The sequence below is a fragment of the Pteronotus mesoamericanus genome, unplaced genomic scaffold (genome assembly GCF_021234165.1).
Source record: "Pteronotus mesoamericanus isolate MK-2021 breed Mesoamerican mustached bat unplaced genomic scaffold, CSHL_Meso_final contig_101, whole genome shotgun sequence".
Taxonomy (NCBI): Eukaryota; Metazoa; Chordata; class Mammalia; order Chiroptera; family Mormoopidae; genus Pteronotus; species Pteronotus mesoamericanus.
Genome location: NW_026555001.1, coordinates 992,068 through 1,010,379, shown reverse-complemented (window position 1 = coordinate 1,010,379; position 18,312 = coordinate 992,068). Strand labels below are relative to the sequence as shown.

Below are 18,312 nucleotides of genomic sequence, written 5' to 3'. Positions count from 1 at the left end.
CATGGCGGATCCTTGCATGTTTACTCATATTTACGAGAGTGTCACTGGATCATGTGGGAGGCTTGGTGTATGAGTGGGGCTGGCTGACTCTGACCTAGACCGTAGGCGGGGGTTTCTCAGCCTCAGCGTCATTGATATTTTGGGCTGGATGACTCTTTGTTGTGGGGGTGGTCCTGTGCATTGTAGGATGTTTAGTAGCATCCCCAGCCTCTGTCCACTAGATGCCTGTAGCAGCCCAGTCATGACAATCAAAAATATCTCCCAACATTGCCAGATGTTCCTTTGGTCGACATCCCCCATCGCTCTCTCGACTGAGAACCACTGCTGTAGGATGATCTGTCTGGGCCTTGTGTTGGAGAAGCTATAATGTCTGACTTTGGTCTTTCCTCTTGGGCTGGTTATATTGCCCTGAAAAGAATCCTCCACTGTCCTGCCTGGGAGGTTCCTGCTGGGCTGGCAGTGCTCTGGGAAGTGACTGAAAGAAGCGGTTTTCAATGTGTACCCTGACCTTTTGTGTTTGGCATGTTAGCTGGGCCTCATGTCCTCCTATATTTGTCCTCTCCCCTTCATCAGGGCTGGGGAAGGCGTTCACGATGATAGAGAAAGAAGTCTGGGATTAAACTGCATCTTGTCAGTCCACCTTTTGTGTGTGGCTCCACCTTCAGTACAATTACAGAACACACCACTCCAGTTCCGACACCTTTGGGGTTCGGTTGTACAGAAAGAGGTGCTTCTTAACTTCCCCCCTCTTGGCTGGCCCAGGATTTGGTTTCCTGCGTCTGCTAAATCACTTCCAACTTGGCCTTTTGCCTTTGAGCTTCTAAAATCATGTTGCTGTCGTCTCCTTTCCTGTTTGCTTTGTCCTTATGACTTCATGCCTTTTTTTTTTTTTTTAATTATTGTATTGTTAGGGAATTTTGGAGACATTAGAGGTAAGTGCATGTGTTGAGTCAGATGAGATTTAACTGAAGTCTTTCCACTTTTTTAAATAATTAGAAACCACAGATATGAAAAACAAAGTTACAGTGATATTTTTTCTAGTGTCTGCTATCTTGTGTACCTTTCCTTAGGATCAGGGGACCCCCCCAAAAAAATGCATTCATAAGACACTTGTTTGGGATTGAGGCTTTGCAGCAAAAGGGATTAGAAATCTCAGAGGGGATGTATATTTCTTCTGGGTCCTAAAACAACCGGGCGAACTTTCCATTTCTAGCACGGCTTTCTAGAGACCAGGATGTGTGTGCCTACCAGGCCCAGCATCTTAACATGGGGCAGAGCCGGGTAGACACTAATATTCTAATTATGCAATTTCTCCTTTGCTAGACTCTGTATAGAGGCTGTACAGACCATGGCTTTTTAGTTAATATTTTTCAGACAGGCCAAAACATACTCTATTAGGTTACAGCTCTCTTAGGTCAAGGCAACCTTTAGTTGCCTTGATTGACTTGGGTGTTTTCAAATGTCTCAGTCATCTCAGTATGACCTGTACTACAGATGACTAATAACTATTATGGTTTGCTTTTCATTCATTTAATTCTCAAAATGTAGCCTTATGTCAAATTATTAGGCTGTCTTACTCTAGTTCTCCTAGACCTGTTAGCTATACCTACAGGCATCAATGACATTGGGAGGCTGGAAGGAGCGCTTTCAGCTCTAGCGATGGTAGGGGAGGGTCCAGACAGTTTTCCTGGGTAAAGAGACGGCCTGTGTGTTTAGGTTCTGGATGGGGAGGGGCCTGAGGTAGGACAGGGTACTTCATGCAGCCTTTTCTAGTCTTCAGAGGTGGACTAGAATTCCTGTGGCATTTAGCGTTGTGTCACTTGTCATTAATTTTGTGCCTACCTTTGAGGTCTTCTCTGGACCTGTTTATCCCACTTAATCCTAATGGCAACCTTATGAGGTAGGAGATCGTATCCTACCGTTTTCTGTCCATTTTTTTTAATGGGTGAGGAGACAGACTCAGAGACTCTTACATGCACAGCCCATGAGGGGCAACACTGGTCCTCCGACCAGGCCCTCTGGCTCTAGATCTAGAATTCATCATCCCAGGGGCTGCTGCCTGCTGCCAGTGTCTTACCCGGCTGCTTACCTAAGCTGGTGGCTCTCTGAAGGGAGCTGTGTGCTGGTTGATTTTCCTGGCAGCACATAACAGAGACGCAGTAAAGGGGTCGACATGACAACAGGACTTGCCTTAGGGGGTGACACAGGGCAGGGCTAAGAGCTGGAACCCCGCAGGTTCCTGTGCAAAATGACCAGATCATGGGGTCCACACCTTGGAGTTTGAAAACGGCTTCTGCTCTTCTCCTGACCCATCCACCTGCTCCAGGGACAGTTTTGCCACCGTTTCACCTCGTGCCCTGGGCTCGGCTGCGGCCCGCGCTGTGCTGGGGGCGGAATGACTGCGCCTGTCCCTACGCTGCCTCCGAGGTTTTTATGAGGATGCAGAAAAGAGAACGGGCTCTTGGAACCACTGAAATGACCTTCGTTAGGTGCTTTTGTTGTAAAATGTTGTTGTTATTGCCAGTTTTCTCGTCTGCCTGTAGTGTTGCTTCTCTTTGATTTTGTTGCCCTGGCACTTGGTTCGCTTCGTAAATGTCATGCTTCCCTAGCCAGGTTCTTTACAGCGTGAAGTCCGCATCCTGGACTGGCTGAGCTTCGAACACAGAGGGTGTTGGTGTGGACGTGCATTAACTAACACTGTCCAGTCAGCCGCCGAACACTGCTTGTGGCCGTCTGCCACGCGAGCACGCGAGGGCTCAGTGGCCACATTACAGTCCACTTACACCTTGACTGTCAAACTTCCTACGTCTCGTTAACCAACTTTTTTTTAAAAACATATTTGAGCTCTATTGGTTTAGTTATGTTCAGTTATTTTAATAAAATACCTGACTTCAGTCCTTCCCTACCATGTAAACATAAGCACTTAATAAGCCAGCAAAACTCGGTGTATTTTTCACAAAATTGATTTTACCCTCAATCTTCATTTTCTGCCCATTTATTCCTCTGCCCCAAATCTGCTGAACTCAGTGGAGGACAGCTAGTGGGTGTGGTTATAAGCTAGCAGCCACCACCATATGCTAAGTGCCTTTCCTACTTTAGCTCATTTAATCTTGCCAATAGAAGAGGAGCATCAATTAGTAATTCATTTTATAGATAAAGGAAACAGAAAAGACAAAGTGACACAGGTAGTAAGCCTGTGATTCAGAGATTTAAAAGACCTTTGTCTGAAAGGCTAGGTCTACTGCCTGTTTAAAACAAAGGGGCCAGGAGGGCCCGTCACTAGTTGTTAAGAGAACTATATTCCCACCTTACTTCTGCCCTCCGCTCCTGTGACTTTGGACAAGTGGTGAGCTTCTTTGAGCCTCGGTTTCTTCATCAGGAACATGGGAGCTGCCCCATCTCATAGGCTGATGGTGAAGGTTCCGTGGGATAGTTGGGATTCGTGTGGAAGCAGGAGCAGGGTGCTTGTCTCGGAGCTAGGAAGTCAATAAGGCTATAGTGTGAGATGCAGTTGCCTGTTTGAGGCCTGGAGGAGCTCTGTGGGGAGCTTCCTGCAGTACAAGAGGGCCAGCTGGTGGGGAAAAGATGAAGGAAGAAATGCGGAACAGGCAGAAGGGGGTATAACACAAGCACAAAGGAGGATAAGCTGAGCTCAAGTGCCCAGCGCCGGGGAAGTATACCTTGGAGATTAATGCAGGCCCGGAGGAACAGAGTGCTGCGTTCTGGGGACTTCCTGCGGGCATTTCTGTTGTGTGCTGCTCCTCTCTGAATTTCAAAGAAATCTGTTATTCTGTGTGTGTGTGTGTGTGTGTGTGTGTGTGTGTGTGTGTGCGCGCGCGCCTGTGTGTGAGTACTTGCAAGGTTCCAGCTTTGCACACTTGGGTACCTGTATTTTTCTTAAATTAAGGTGAAATTCACACAATGTAAAATTAATCATTTTAAAGTGTACAATTCAGTGACATTTAGAATGTTCACAATGTTGCACAACCTCCCCCTTGATGCAGTTCCAAAACATTTTCATCACCCCAGCAAAAACTATTTTTTGAGGGACCTGTTCTGTGAAAGTGCATTTGTGAACTACATGAGGTCATCCTCATTTTGCCTGCCTGCTAAGAAGCCTTCCTCATCCTCAGATGGAAGATTTTACTGTATGTTTGCCTAAGGAGCGTGGTTTAAATACTCAGATTCCAAATGGGGTTTGTTCTCACGATTTAACTCCTGCACGCAGGTTGGCCGCCTCATCTGGGCACGAGGAAAACCAGCATTTCAGGCTTAATCAGAGTGTAGTTCTTTTCTTCTCTTACTGCTTGGCTGCTTACCTTCTTGGTATATCAAAAGGCCAATGGGAGACTTTAGTCTTCTCAGGCCTCTTCCCCAGCCTCAAAGACAGAGATGGGCAGGTGTTAGTTCATAGTCAAGAAGAATGTTGTCACCTTTGGATCTGGCCCATCCATTATTTATGGTTCCGTGTTGACTGTTCCCCTTCCCTGGCCCCACCCTTGCCCCCACCAGGGGAAGCCCAGGTGATCTGCGTTCACCATGACCTGAGGTCCTCTGTAGCCCAAGTGTTGGAAAGGCTGAGAGGGCTGCTCCCGTGGAAGTGTGAGGCCTGGTTATTATACATGCCTCCCTCTAAATAACTAGTCCTGGGTAGTCCCTACTCCAGTGTGATGCAGGGACTATAGCAACAGCTGTTAGAGAGGGGGCCTCTGAACGGTCTTCATGAGCTGCAGAGACGGGGCCCAGTGAATAGGAACTGTATGCTGAGTGAGAGAAGGAGGGAGGAAGGAAGGGAGAGAGAGAAAGCAGAGGAATAGCAGGAAAAAGGGGTGAGTGAGGAGCCACCTTGGATAATCAGAACTGATTGGACTTACTTAGGTCACTGAGAACCAGTGACTTTGGCCAGGGGATGGGGAATGAAACTCCATGATTGGATTAATCCAAGCAGGACTTCTTTTAGCTAAAGATGGGATCAGGATCCCCGTGGGCAAGTGAAGGAGAGGTGGGTCCTGAACAAAGTCAGTTTGGGGAAGAAGGAAAGGAGAAGGATGCCCTTCATACCTGGGTAAAAGAAATGTCAAGACAATGAATAAAAGGCAGTGGTGGAAATACTGGCAGGAACTAAAATGCTGAAAGTGAAACCAGGAAAGTTGGAGTTTGTGCTGCCTGTCACTACCAGAACCAGTAAGTAGAGACAAGGACTGAATCTTTATGGGTGCTTTCCTCTAAAGTCAGCGATCTGAGAAGGTGGTGTGATATGCATCCTAAGGACTGTCTTAACGTCTCAAGCTGACCTTTTTATAAGGGGAAGAAAAGGGTAGGTAAGGGTTTTGGGAAAAGGCTAATCAGATAAGTGTTGCAGTCTACAGAGATTTTCCTAGTATTTCTTTATCTACTGATCAACAATACTTTACCTGCCCTCCCTCCCTGGAACACAATGCCTCAGATACCATCTCAATCTCTTGCAGACTCTTGGGGAACAAAGGTTGAATTCCTTGTCACATAGGTCACTTACTTCAGTTCTTGGAACAACAGCTTTCCACAAGCATTAATCACTTAAGCCTATCAACTATAACTACAGCTAAAATCTTTAACTCTTGAGTTCCTCTGTTAAAAGTATCGTCTAGTGGGAGGCTCTTCTCTGTGGAGCTGTCATTTATGCAGGGAGGAGGGTCGGACACAGAGGTGCAGCACAGAATAGCCCTGATCACAGGAGGCAGTTCTATTTTTGGCTGAGTGTGGTGACGGCACCCTGAGAAATTAGACTGTTATTGGAACAGTCAGGTAGTCGATTCACCTTCTCCAGCTTTGTAGCTGGTGAAGGAGGTGCAGGCCAGCACCGCGCAAGCCCTCCGTGACCTGGCTGCAGTTTGCCTTTTTGATTTCACCTTTCCACATGCTACCCACATTCACTCAGGTAATAAGATAGTAAGCAGTTACTATAAGCCAGACTTTGAAGAATAGTCCCCTGCTTTCAGGGAGTCCTGTGGAGACTACAGATAAGAAAAGGGGCAATCTTATTACAGGATGAGAAAGGGAATGATAGCAAAAGGCCCAGGTGCTGCAGAAGTACCTAGTACCGCTTACTCAGAATGGATTTGTTGAACGAAGAGATTTCTAGACCAAAGCCTGAAAGATGAACAGGAGCTGCCCAGGAATGGGAGTGCAGAGAGGGAAAGGACAGTGAGGATGGCTGGGCAGTGGACTGATTTGCCAGGCTTCGATGGATATTGAGGAGCTTGAGCCTGATATCCTTTACTGAGGTGGTGAGCACAGGAGGAGTTGCAGAGCTGAGGGGGAATAAATGAGTTTTGCTCAGAAATGTTGAATTTGAGATGCTTCTGGTTTAGACCAAAGGAGGCGTCTGGAGCAGGGTCTGGAACTCAAGAGGCAGAGGGCTCCTCCAAATACACTTTTCTGACAGCTTTCTTGACATCTCAAGCTTAACATGTCTAAAATTGGCTTCTTGAATTTTCTCCCTAATGTGCTTCTCTACCCTCAGTCTTCCTCATCTTCCTGTGAAGACATTTCCTATGCAGCTGCACAAGCTGAACCCTGGATTATTCCAGAGACCTCCCTGACCTCTAGCCACACAGCCAGCCCATCATGCAAGCCTGAGTTTACTTCCAGAATATATCCAGAATCTACCATTTCTCTAGCTGTCAACTGCTACCACTCAATCCAAGCCACTATCTTCTCTCACCCGAATTATTGTAATACTCTCCCTCCTTGTGCTGCTCCCCACTTCTGATTCATTCTCCACAAAGCAGCCTGAATGGCCATTAAAAAAAAAAATTGTATGACTTGCTTTTCTCAACTTTTTATTGACTTTCCATTGCAGTAGGCTCTGATGACATAGGATGGCTAGTTCCCCAACCCCGCCTTGACACCTGGCCTTTTCCCGGTACTTGTCAGGGCTTTCTGCCTCAGGGCTATTGCACACACTGTCCTGTACCTGGCTCCATAAACCTTCCCTCAGATCTCAGGTTAGATGTCACTCCCTCTGAGAGGTCATCCTAGTGGTTCTCTCTCCTAACACCTGGCTCTTTTCCTTCCTTGTACATATCCCAATTTGTATTTATGGTCATTTTTGTCCCAGTTTGTTGAATGCCTAGCTCAGTGCCTCAACCAAACCAGACTCATTCCCCCTTTTATGACAAATGTTTCTCCTTTACCTATCCTCAAATGAATTCTACAGGAAATATAACTTCTCTATATACATAATTTAAAATCAATATAACATCCTACCCGTAATGTGAAGTAGAAAAAAAAGGAAAGTGATTCATCATAAAAATATTTATTTCAGTATTAAATTCCTGACTTCTCAGAGCTGAGTTCTCCAGAAATCATAATGAAGTAGTCAGGTACCCACACCAAGAGGCAGAATTACCAGGAATATAACAGCTTACAGGTGGCGACTAACGTAGTTGTGGTTTATTGGGGATTCAGACACTAAGAGCAATATTGCCAGTGGTGTACATTTTCTACAACGGTAAGCAATTCCTGTAATGTTTGGAACAAAATAAAGTACAGTCTACTTTTCTCCCCCAGTTTGCACTGAAATTACCTTCCTAGAAAATTCATTAAAACTGTGCAAAAAAAACACTTTGTGCTTTTCTCTACACCGGAGTCAGGCCCTGGATTTGGGTAATCATAAAAGTGCTTTTCATGATTATCACCCGCCAGCCATGCCGTGGGTTATTTAGCACCCTGGCTCCCAGAACGCTAGTGGGGGATGCTATCTATACCACTTCACAGCTGAGCTGAGATTATGGGGAGGGGGGGGGAACCAAATTTTTAAAAGTTTTTGAAAAACAATTCCCTCCTAGGAATTTATAACTCTTAAACAAATTCTTTTTCCTCCCCCATTTATGTTAACAATCAAAAACACCTTCCACATTTTCAAAACAGCCCCCGGAGACTTCCAGTCAAGATGGAGACATAGATAAACACGGCTCACCTCCTGACACAATCACATCATAATTACAACTAAACTAAAGAACAACCATCACTCAGAACCATTGCAGTTGGAGCTGAATGAAGTCTGACAACTACAGAATTAAAGAAACGACATCCACTAGACTGGTAGGAGGGGTGGAGACACAGAGATACGGAGACACGAGTGGGCTGGTTCCACACCCACATGTGGTGGATAAAAAGTCAGGAAGGATCTCTGGGGAGCAAGGAGTCCCAGCCCCACACCAGGCCCTCCCAGTTCAGGGTTCCAGTGCCCGGAGGATAAGTCCTCACAGCTTCTGGATGCAGTGGGGGACTGAAAGTGGAAGAAACTGCTGGAATCCCAAGCGGTTCCTCTTAAAGAACCTACATGTGGACTTACCCAGACTCCCTCTGAGCTCTAGCACTGGGATAGCAGTTTGAAAGGTACCAGTGGCATACGGGGAGGAACTGAAGTGTCTGGCATCAAGGTGAGGGCTGGGGGACAGCCTTTTCCCAGACAGAAATGTGGGCAGAGACCATCATTCCTTTTCTGCGCCCTCCCCCTGTAGAGCCACAGAGCCTGCAGGGGGCGCCATATCTGAGACTCCATCAACCTAGCTAACACTGTGTGCCCCACCTTGGAGATCCCAGATACTCCATCCAACCCAATTTATGGGCCCACCCAAGCTGTTAACAGTGGCTTTTGCATACGAATGGCTGGTCGTGTCTCTTACTTCACAACTTCCTAAATTCTCAAACAGCAACAGCTTGTTCAAAAGCCATGAACAATAAAATGGCAATAAATGTGTATCTATCAACAATTGAATCTAAAAAACAAACTAAGCAAAGAAGAGCAGAGACAGAATCATGGATACAGAGAGGGTTTTGATGGCTGCCAGATGGGAGAGGGGTGAGGGGGAGTGGGTGAGGGGATCAAGAAGTAGAAATAGGTGGTTACAGGCAGCCATGGGGATGTAAGTACAGTAGAGGAAATGCAGTAGCCAAAGAACTTAGACGCATGACCCGTGGGCATGAACAATAGTGAGAGGATTGCCTGAGGGAGTGGGGGGTGCTGGGTGGAGGGGGGCAATTGAGGAAAAATCAGGACAATTGTTACAGCATAATCAATAAAATATAATTGAAAAAAAAAAAAACAACCCAGCCCCGGGCACAGTAGCACTGCCCTTGTTGAGAGGCACTTGCCACAGCCACTGACACTGTGAACTCCCTTGAGGCAGGGCCCTGTCTTTCACCAGCGCACTGACCATGCTCAGCCCTGTTACTTGTTTGAATAAGTGAATGAATGAATATTCTATCACCATGAAATTTGTGCCAAGAAAGTTAGAAAAGGAATAGACCCTGTGGGAGTGTGACCTGACAGTTTACCTTTTCTCTGCATGCCTTAGGCCAGCTGACCTCTGTTTTAGTGGAAGAAACTTGTCATCATAGCTCCAGACAGTGTAGAATTTCAGCGCTAAATCCTCTACCGCGAGGGAAGCCATCTCACCAGGCACAAAAGAGGCTGCACTGGCTCCAAAGTTGTGGTTTGTCTTTTTTTGGAAAGTCAGCCTTGTCTGTTGAAGAGCTCAAAACACTTGACCATTTATCTTAGCGTGTGTATGCTATATTTATCCTCCCCTCACAGATGGGGAACTACAGCTTGCCCGAGGGCCATATTTAGCTAAGTCTTGATCTTCTTGCCTTGTGGGGTCAGCTTAGATAAAACAGAATTTTAAAGCTTGATTTTTTACCCACTCGGTTAAATCTCCTCCCACATTAAATCTGTTACGAGGGCTGCTCACCAGGGTAAAAAGAGTTCTTTTGAGCATTTTTAACCATGAAGTGTGGTGATCTAGTTCAGCCCCTCCTTTTAGAGAAGAGGAAGTGCTGGTTCATAATGACACAGTTAGATAAGGGCAGGGCCCAGTTCCCTGGCGGTTTGTCTGCTGCAGCACATTGCAACTTTCCTTTTTCTCCAGCCAACCTAAGCAGGAGTTGTGATCAGTCAGCAGTCACAAAGGAAGGTAGTGATGGGAAAGAAGCCACAGATCTGCTTCACTAGCTCCTAAATAATTGGTAAATCAATTGGGAGCCTGACTTATTATAAATCAAAATATATGAAGATGACAGATGCTGCAACTGAGAAGCTAAACCTTCAATTTCAAGAATTCTTTTAATAAGAACTAATGAGGACACACACACACACACACCCCACCCCCACCCCCCCACCACCTTTCACAACTGAACTGAAGATGGGGAAAAAGCCAAAGGTTTGAAAAGTCTTTGAAACACAGTTACCGCTTAGGAATTTATAGCACTTTAAAAAAATTCCATTTCTTCCACAAATTTTCTTTAGTTCAGCTGTAGTAGGAGGTGGTAGACAAATGCAATAAGTCTTCAATCAGTGATGTGTTTTGAACCAAACTTAATCAAATGTTCCCAAAAGAGACCCAACCAGCTTCTGTGGAAAACACAATCGTTGTTAAGGCAGTGAAAAGTGATATTTTCATTTCACAAAGTTAAATACAAAATGAACTCAAAAGTGACAGAAAGAACTACACAAAGGAACTAAGTTTCATAGACTACAAAGAATTATTGTAGGAATGTTCATAATCTGTATTAGATTTATGACAAAGCGTTTTTCATCTTCGGAAGGGAGCTTCAGTCCATGCCGCCCCTTGACTTCAGTACAAACCCCCTTGGGGGTTCCAGTGTTTCCAAGAGCCATGCCTGGCACCTATTTCGGGCTCCTCATCAGAGGCAGATGTTTCAGATGGAGATTGCTACTGTGCTTTGGAAGTGACAGAGTTGTTCATTCATATACCACGAGCCACCAGCTGTCAGGAGCATTCTCTGTTGTCTTACCTTGTATGCGTTCTCTTAAAGTAGTTAGAAGCTGTTACAGACTTGAGAAGTCTGGAGCTTGTCTGTTAAAGGATTAGTCACATTGTAATCCCACTTTTTATCTTTCAAGGTTGTTACAGAGGAAAACTCTTGTAGGTTTGTATAAATGACTATTTCTTAAAGTAACATGCTAGATTATTTGGGAATATAATATGTTCTTATAGCACCTTATAGTCTTCAAAGCATTTGTTACTGACGTTCTCCAATTTTACGGACAGAGAAACTAAGCCTCTAAGAAGTAAGTGGTTTGGCCAAGACCATACCACTAGTATGTTATGTACGTGCCAGTCCTCTCCATTCTTTAAGGCCATCTCCTCTAAGAAGTCTTTCCGTGTCCACTAATTTCCACTCTTGGTATTTACCATATTCTGACGTATAATACAGTGTTCACATACATATGTCTCCCTTACTGTGCACTCCCTAAGAGCAGGTACTCTTGTAAATGTGTGTGTGCCTCTCCACCTATCAAATTCTCCCTCCTCGGTGCTACCCTTATGCAGGCTCCCACACCAGCTCTGCAGTTTCTTCTTTGCTTCTGGGGTGTGGCTTTGAGGTCTGCAGAGCTCTACTGAGGTGCACGAGTACATGGCGGGTACTGACTCTTAGTGCTCATTTCAGCTTGCTGCCTTGTTTATAACTTACAGAATCTTATGACACAGCTTTGCAAATGTTTATAAGGTGTTATGTAAATTAAATGTGATCTGAGTCTTGTCCTTTCTGCATTTCCCTAAAGATTGCCCTTCACACCCTTCTGGACATACAGTAGGTACTTATTAATGTTTCTTTAGATTAAGCATTTTTATATACACCTGCCCAGTTTACCCTCTTCTTTCTCCCATTATTGTATATGACTGTGTCTTTATATGTGTATGTCTTGAACTTCCAACTAAACTATAAGCTCCAGAGAAGACAATTATTTCTTGTATTGATGTCTGTGTATCCTGAGAACATCTTCCATGCAGTACAATCTCAGTGAATCTTTGCTAATTGATTCGAAGTGACCAGTGTGTGACAGCTTACCAGTTAACAAAGCATGACAAGACCTGTGCTATCCAACGTGAGTGGTTTTGCTTAAAGTTCATATTTCAGATACGTATTTTAAATAGGCGTACGCATGCTAAAAAATACGTATTTTAACGAGAATTCACTAAAGTAGGAGGGAGCGCCAGGTCCACATGAAGAGGACAAAAGTCGTTTAGAAGTGGGGATGGTCATGGGCACTGCTGGCTGAGCTGTGTATAAAAGGGGGTCTCCCACCCGAAGGCCCTGCTGTAGTTCTGTACACCTGAAGGTCTTCTGCTTCCTCTCACAGCACATGCATTCAGTCTCTTTTTGTCTGTGGAGCCTTGTCAGGTTGTAAATGCATAATATTTTTCAAAGGTTAAGATTGTCGTTGCAGATAAGAGACTCTTGACAGGAGTGGAGAGCTTAATCACTAAGCTACCAGAAAAATGGATAAGTTCTAAAAAAATGGATACTTCTGGAACTTAGCCAGTTGGTCAGAAACTAAAGCTTTTACTAAGCAGTCCAATAATCCTGTTGATCGAACTCATGATTGTTTTTCATGGTTCTGATGTAAGACAGTTGTCTTTAATACAGTTTTCTCTACTGGGAAAGTTCCGGTTACCAATGCTGAAATGTCTAAAAACCTACCTTTTTTTAAAGAACTAAAATATAATTGATCTGTTAATTAAGAGGACACTAGAGAGTTGGTATCATCCTACAAAGCAAAACGTTGTGGGGGTGGAGGAGGCTGGGGGTGGAGGGATTGAGCAAAAAGGAAAAAGGGCTCATGGGTATGGACAACAGTGTGGTGATTGCAGGGGGCAAGGGGAATAAAGGGACTAAATGGTAATGAAAAAATACAATAAAGATTAATTTCTGAAAAGGGAAAAAAGAGAGAAGTTCTGACTTTGATAAGTGGCTACTTAAAATCAAGGGCAGTTGCTCCACATTCGACTTTCTTTGTGTTGTCAAATTTACACTATATAGCTGGAGATGAAATTTCTTTATCCTCAAATCCAGAATTTCACATTAAGTTCACTCAAGATACTGCATAGTGGATATACGTATATTTTATATGATGCAGGGTACAGTACGCATAGAGGATAATTTATTTTTTTAATGTGCTCTCTATTATTAGACTTCTAATTACTTAGGCTGGATGGAAGCAGAAAGGTCTCATTCTTATAATAACTGCCAATTATTTAGCTGGAGATTACTGGCAGAAGGAGTTCATTTTAGGTAGTTCAGACTTCAGAGGTAACATTTGTTTTTAAGGAGTTCTAAACATACTTATCTTTGCTTTATTTTTTATAACCCAAATCCTTCACATTTTTAAAATTTATTAAAGATTTTATTTATTTATTTTTAGAGAGAGGAGAAGGGAGGGAGAAAGAGACACACATCAATATGGGAGAGAAACATTGATCAGTTGCCTCTTGCACATGCCCCAACTGGGGACCAAACCTGCAACCCAGTCATGTGCCCAGACTGGGAATTGAACCGGCAACCTTTTGCTTTGCAGGATGATGCCCAACCAACTGAGTCACAGAGGTCAGGGCAAATTCACCTTTTAATTATTTCAGCAAAATCTGCAATTTAACAGATATCTAGAAATGATTAGTCTAATTCCTTTTCTTTGTGCTCTCATGTCCCTCTTTGAGGAAAGTCATTATATAGTATGGTTATGAAAGCAATCCATACAACCCTTACGTTCTATAGAATATTTGCATTAATATTATCAAACATTTCTAGGGAATTTTGCATTCACTTTTTATTCTTTGTAATACCTTCTAGAGAAAGAATGCATGTTCTATTTCCCTGATGAGGTAAACTTGCTTGCAATGTAAAATTTCATTTAAAAATCTCATTTGGCTTTCTTAGAAATACTATATTCAATAGTCTTAAGGCTCATGAGTCCCCAACCTACTAATTAGTATAGTCATAGTATTCTCTTTTATTAATCTGAAAATTATACTGCCCTCAAGAGACCTCCGTTTGATTTGTGTGTTTTGATGCCAGTGTAGAAAATTTTATTTCTCGCTATAAAGGAGTTTCTCCTCTGTGGTTGGAGAGAGAGGCAAACCCAGGCCGGGGGTGGGGCTGCTGGGACCCTGCGGGGGTTTACGGAAGGACTTGAGAGTCAGTTTCCTGTGGGATGAAGAATTTACGTGAAAGCATTGGAGCGTTTTACGTGCCTGACACTATGCCGAGGGATTTAGTTGCATAATTTCATTAATTCCTCATAATCCTATGAGATAGTAACCCCATTTCTAGTTCTGTGAAAACTGGAAATCTAAAAATGAATGTGGAGAGATTTCTTTTTAAATTAAAGATTTTATTTGTTTATTTTTAGAAAGAGGGGAAGGGAGGGAGAAAGAGAGGGACAGAAACATCGATTGATTGCCTCTTGTATGCTCTTTGACTGGGGACTGAACCGACAGCCTCGGCATGTGCCCTCACTGGGAATCAAACCGGTGACCTTTTGGCTTACAGGATGACACCCAACCCACTGAGCCCCGCCAACCAGGGCAACGAAGGGAGATTTTTAACAAGAGCACCCCATTCCCTGACCATGCCAAATTTTCCCTCTGGAATATAGAGTTGCTAGGTAGATGCTACGATTAAATGCTGCCCCTTCCCTCCCCCTGCCTTAATGACATGCAGTTTGAAATAGGCAGCAGAGAGCAGAAAGTATATATTTAATGCTGTATCATTTTACACTGAAATTGATTTTTAAAGACATGTTCTATTTTTGATAAGAGTCCACTGATACTGACTGACCGGGATACAACATGTTTCATACCCACATTACTTGATTTCTTTATTAATTTCTTAATTGCAGAGCACTCCTTTATTCAAAACCAATTAGAAGCCTCTGCTTTTAACAACAAAGGGTAAAGAAGTTTGGGGGTGGCTCTTCCTTCTTGTCCTCTAATAGCCAACACCTGAGAAACCTTTCAGTGCCCGCAGCTCCAGACTGTGGGTGTGTTCTTTGGAAGCATCACTGAGGAACAGAAGGGTTAACTCCAAAGTCAAGACTTTGAGCCGTAATATGCTTGCGTTGAACATTACACTGAGAAAAATATTAGATGATGACATGCAAGAAAAATTGTTCCACGAGGGAAATACTACTGCTGAAAATCCGAGTGGAAGATGTTCTTCATATTTGCTCCTTCACTTCCATGTGCATTGCAGTTCCAGTAGTGAAGTGGGTCATTTAAGAGGGGTGGTGGCCTCGGCTCAAAATAAAGTTTCCTTGAAACCAGACGATAGGCTTGCCTCGACAAAAATAGAATCCTAACTCTGTTCACTCCCTAGAATGTAAATAAGCAGAATTTTGTGTCGTAGAAAATAGTCTAAGCAAGACAGAATCTTCATTGCCTTTTGTGAAAGGTGCTAAAGCTGTCAGTAGTACCGCCCTTCCGTGGAATACAAAGCAGTGGTTTAAAATTACATATCAGTCTAATGAATTCTGATCTGGAAAGACCCACAAGACATGCCAAAGGGTGCAGAACAACATGGATTGTGCGGTCTCTTCTAGTACACAGGTGTTTGAATGTGTACAGTTGTAGGTATATACATGCATGAAAAAAGTTCTGGAAAGATACATGTGAAAACATCTCCATTTCAGTATGGAAATTGGAGAGGAAAGAGTTTTATTGTGAATTCCCTTTATATATATTTCTATCTATGTATTTTCACACACATGCATGCACGCTCGCACACATGCATGCGCGTGCACACACATGATTTTAAAAAATCTATACAAACAGGAAAGCAAAGATTTAAGGTCTCCTTGAAGAAGGCATAAACCTGCCAGGGTCTAAATCTCACCTCTTCTACCTGGTGGCTATACATCCTTACACAACTTATTTAACTTCTGTGCCTCAGTTACTCAAAAGGAAAACGGAGATATGGTACTTATGTTGTCATGTAGTTGTTGTGAGAATTACATAAGTAATACCTGGGAGAGCATGTGGCTCCATACCTGACACAGTACACTTTCAGTACGTGTTAGTGATTGTAAATGATAACACTTGGACAAAATCTGGCTAGCAATTCTTTGTGCGAAAAAATTGTTTCCAGTGACAACTTTAGTAATCACAGTATATTTTCTCTAAGTTTCATTCCAGTTGACAACGATCTTGTCATATTCTCGCCCCACTGGTGTTCAGACCTTCAAAAGGAAAAGTAACAAAACAAATGGGATTACCTTGTTTGATGTAGAATGCTATATATTTCACTTGCAGAATACTCCTGGCTTTGTTTCCTTGACTATGTTAATCTAATGTACGTGTTATTAGTAAACTAAAGAAATGAAAATGGAAATAATGAGGTGTTTCTTTCTTCTTTAGGAAGACTATGATCGTCTGAGGCCTTTATCTTATCCAATGACTGATGTCTTCCTTATATGCTTCTCTGTGGTAAATCCAGCCTCATTTCAAAATGTGAAAGAGGAGTGGGTACCAGAACTTAAGGAATATGCACCAAATGTACCCTTTTTATTAATAGGAACTCAGGTATGTCTGCTTTGATTTTACTCATTAAAGAAGACTCTCTGGCCTAGCTTGTGGTGTTGCCTTGAGACAAATGGTCCTAAGGATTAGCAAATGGTATACCTGTTTAAGCTCTGTTGTAAGTTATGATGAATTCTATCACAGTTTTGGAAAAAGTAGTGCTGAAAGAAAGCAATTATATTAGCTGGTTTTAAAAATTAAGTTCCTTTGTGTAATCTTTTACTGGTGTGTGGGGATGAAGTGGGACTATATGCTTTGAAACATTTTTAAAGACTTGTAATATTATGGGACATTATTGACCTTTCTTAATTAGATTGATCTCCGAGATGACCCCAAAACTTTAGCAAGACTGAATGATATGAAAGAAAAACCTATATGTGTGGAACAAGGACAGAAACTAGCAAAAGAGGTAATGGAACCTTTACAGAATTTATGAATAAGTGTAAAAGCAGCTAAAGTAATACTAGAAGCTAGCATTTATTGTGCACTTACTGTATGCCAGGCACTGTGCTGAGTGCTTTCCGTGTCTTATTTCATCCGCACCGACTCTGAGGCAGGTCTGACTAGTTCCCTTTTACTGAACAGAAAAGGAAGGCGTGGTGATAGCATTAACTTGTAAGGTCCTCAGGTGATAAATGGCAGAGCTGGGTTTCAGGCCAGGCCTGTCTCCAGAGCCCAGACTGGGATACCACTAACAGTATTTTCCTGTTAAGTCATGTGTAGAAAGAGGCATCAGAAAACATGCTGCTCTTTAAGACCTTCGTAATCACTTAGACATTTGTGCCAAATCAGGCTCTGTCTTCAGTTAACACTCATAGAGTAGGTAGTGGAGGGGCATAGGGCCACAGATTAAATCTGCATTTAAAAGCAAAACATCATGGCTAGGTTTGAAAAGAAATTAGTTGAATTTTCCTCCAGTCTTTTTATGAAAGATAGGAAACTGGCATTCCAAAAAAATATGAAATGGTGATGTGCATAATGTGTTTTAACTTGTATTTTTCCTCACCCCAGAGCTATGCTTACTTTTTTCTCTGTTGGGCCTTAACATTATTGGATTCTATTTTTTAGATGTGACTTTAATAGGTCTTTGGTGGAAACAGATTCTAATAAGGTTCTTTAAAATGTACTATCAGGAGGCAGGAGCAGAGCAGGAAAACTTGTGAGAGGACAGTTTTTCGTAAAGCAAAAGACAAATAGCTTTACTAACAAATCACGTTAGAAATTCCACATATTCAATTTTGTAATCTTGGGGAGAGGAGGAATTTCTAAATGCCATAAAGGTAAAAATCATAAATGAAAATATTGATGATTTAACTACATAAAAATTTAATACATCAAATGCCAGAAATAAAATTAAAAGTCATATAACAAACTTGACACGTATGGCAGAAAAATGGATTAATATCCTTAGTACACAGGAGCCCTTTGCATATGAATTGATTGGAAAAGGACATATATCCCCAATAGAAAAATGGGGTAAGGAACATTGATGGGAAATCCACCAAAAAAAAAAAAAAAATGCAGATTGCCATTGAAGATAGGAAATATTTTTAAACTCCTTAGTACTCAAGTGTAAGTTCAATTTCCACCTGTAAAGTTGGCAAAAAAAAAAAAAAAAAAGAGAGAGAGAGAGAAATGAATGATAATAGCCCCTCTTTCAGGGCTGCAAGGAAATGGATGTTTTGTTATCTTGGTCATTGAGTAAAAGCAGTCTTGACAATATGCAGAAGCCTTAAAGTCATGCACGCTTTTGATCAAGCAATTCCATATGTAGGAATTTGTCCTAAGAAAACTCTTTGGATGTGCTTAGAGAGATGGCTACAAAGTTGCTACATTGTTTATAAAGTCCCCCCACCCGCCCCCAAAAATCCCTGCATCTATTTCCATTGAGATGTTCACGTTTATTATGTAGTTTAAGGAAAAAAAGTGGTTGTGAAACAACGTGATC

At 42.7% G+C, this 18,312-nt stretch overlaps 1 protein-coding gene across 2 annotated transcripts in view; it reads left to right on the top strand.

The window, feature by feature from the left end:
- Nucleotides 1–18,312, top strand: part of RHOQ (ras homolog family member Q) — a 41,441-nt gene that overhangs the window by 16,671 nt on the left and 6,458 nt on the right. Inside the window, exons 3-4 of one of the 2 annotated variants that reach the window (XM_054566985.1) lie at nucleotides 16,203–16,367; nucleotides 16,678–16,773. In XM_054566985.1, coding sequence (XP_054422960.1) covers nucleotides 16,203–16,367; nucleotides 16,678–16,773 — 261 coding nt within the window. Of the gene's footprint in view, nucleotides 1–6,502; nucleotides 6,972–16,202; nucleotides 16,368–16,677; nucleotides 16,774–18,312 lie in introns of those variants that run through there. The other variant, XR_008528616.1, reaches the window with a different exon arrangement.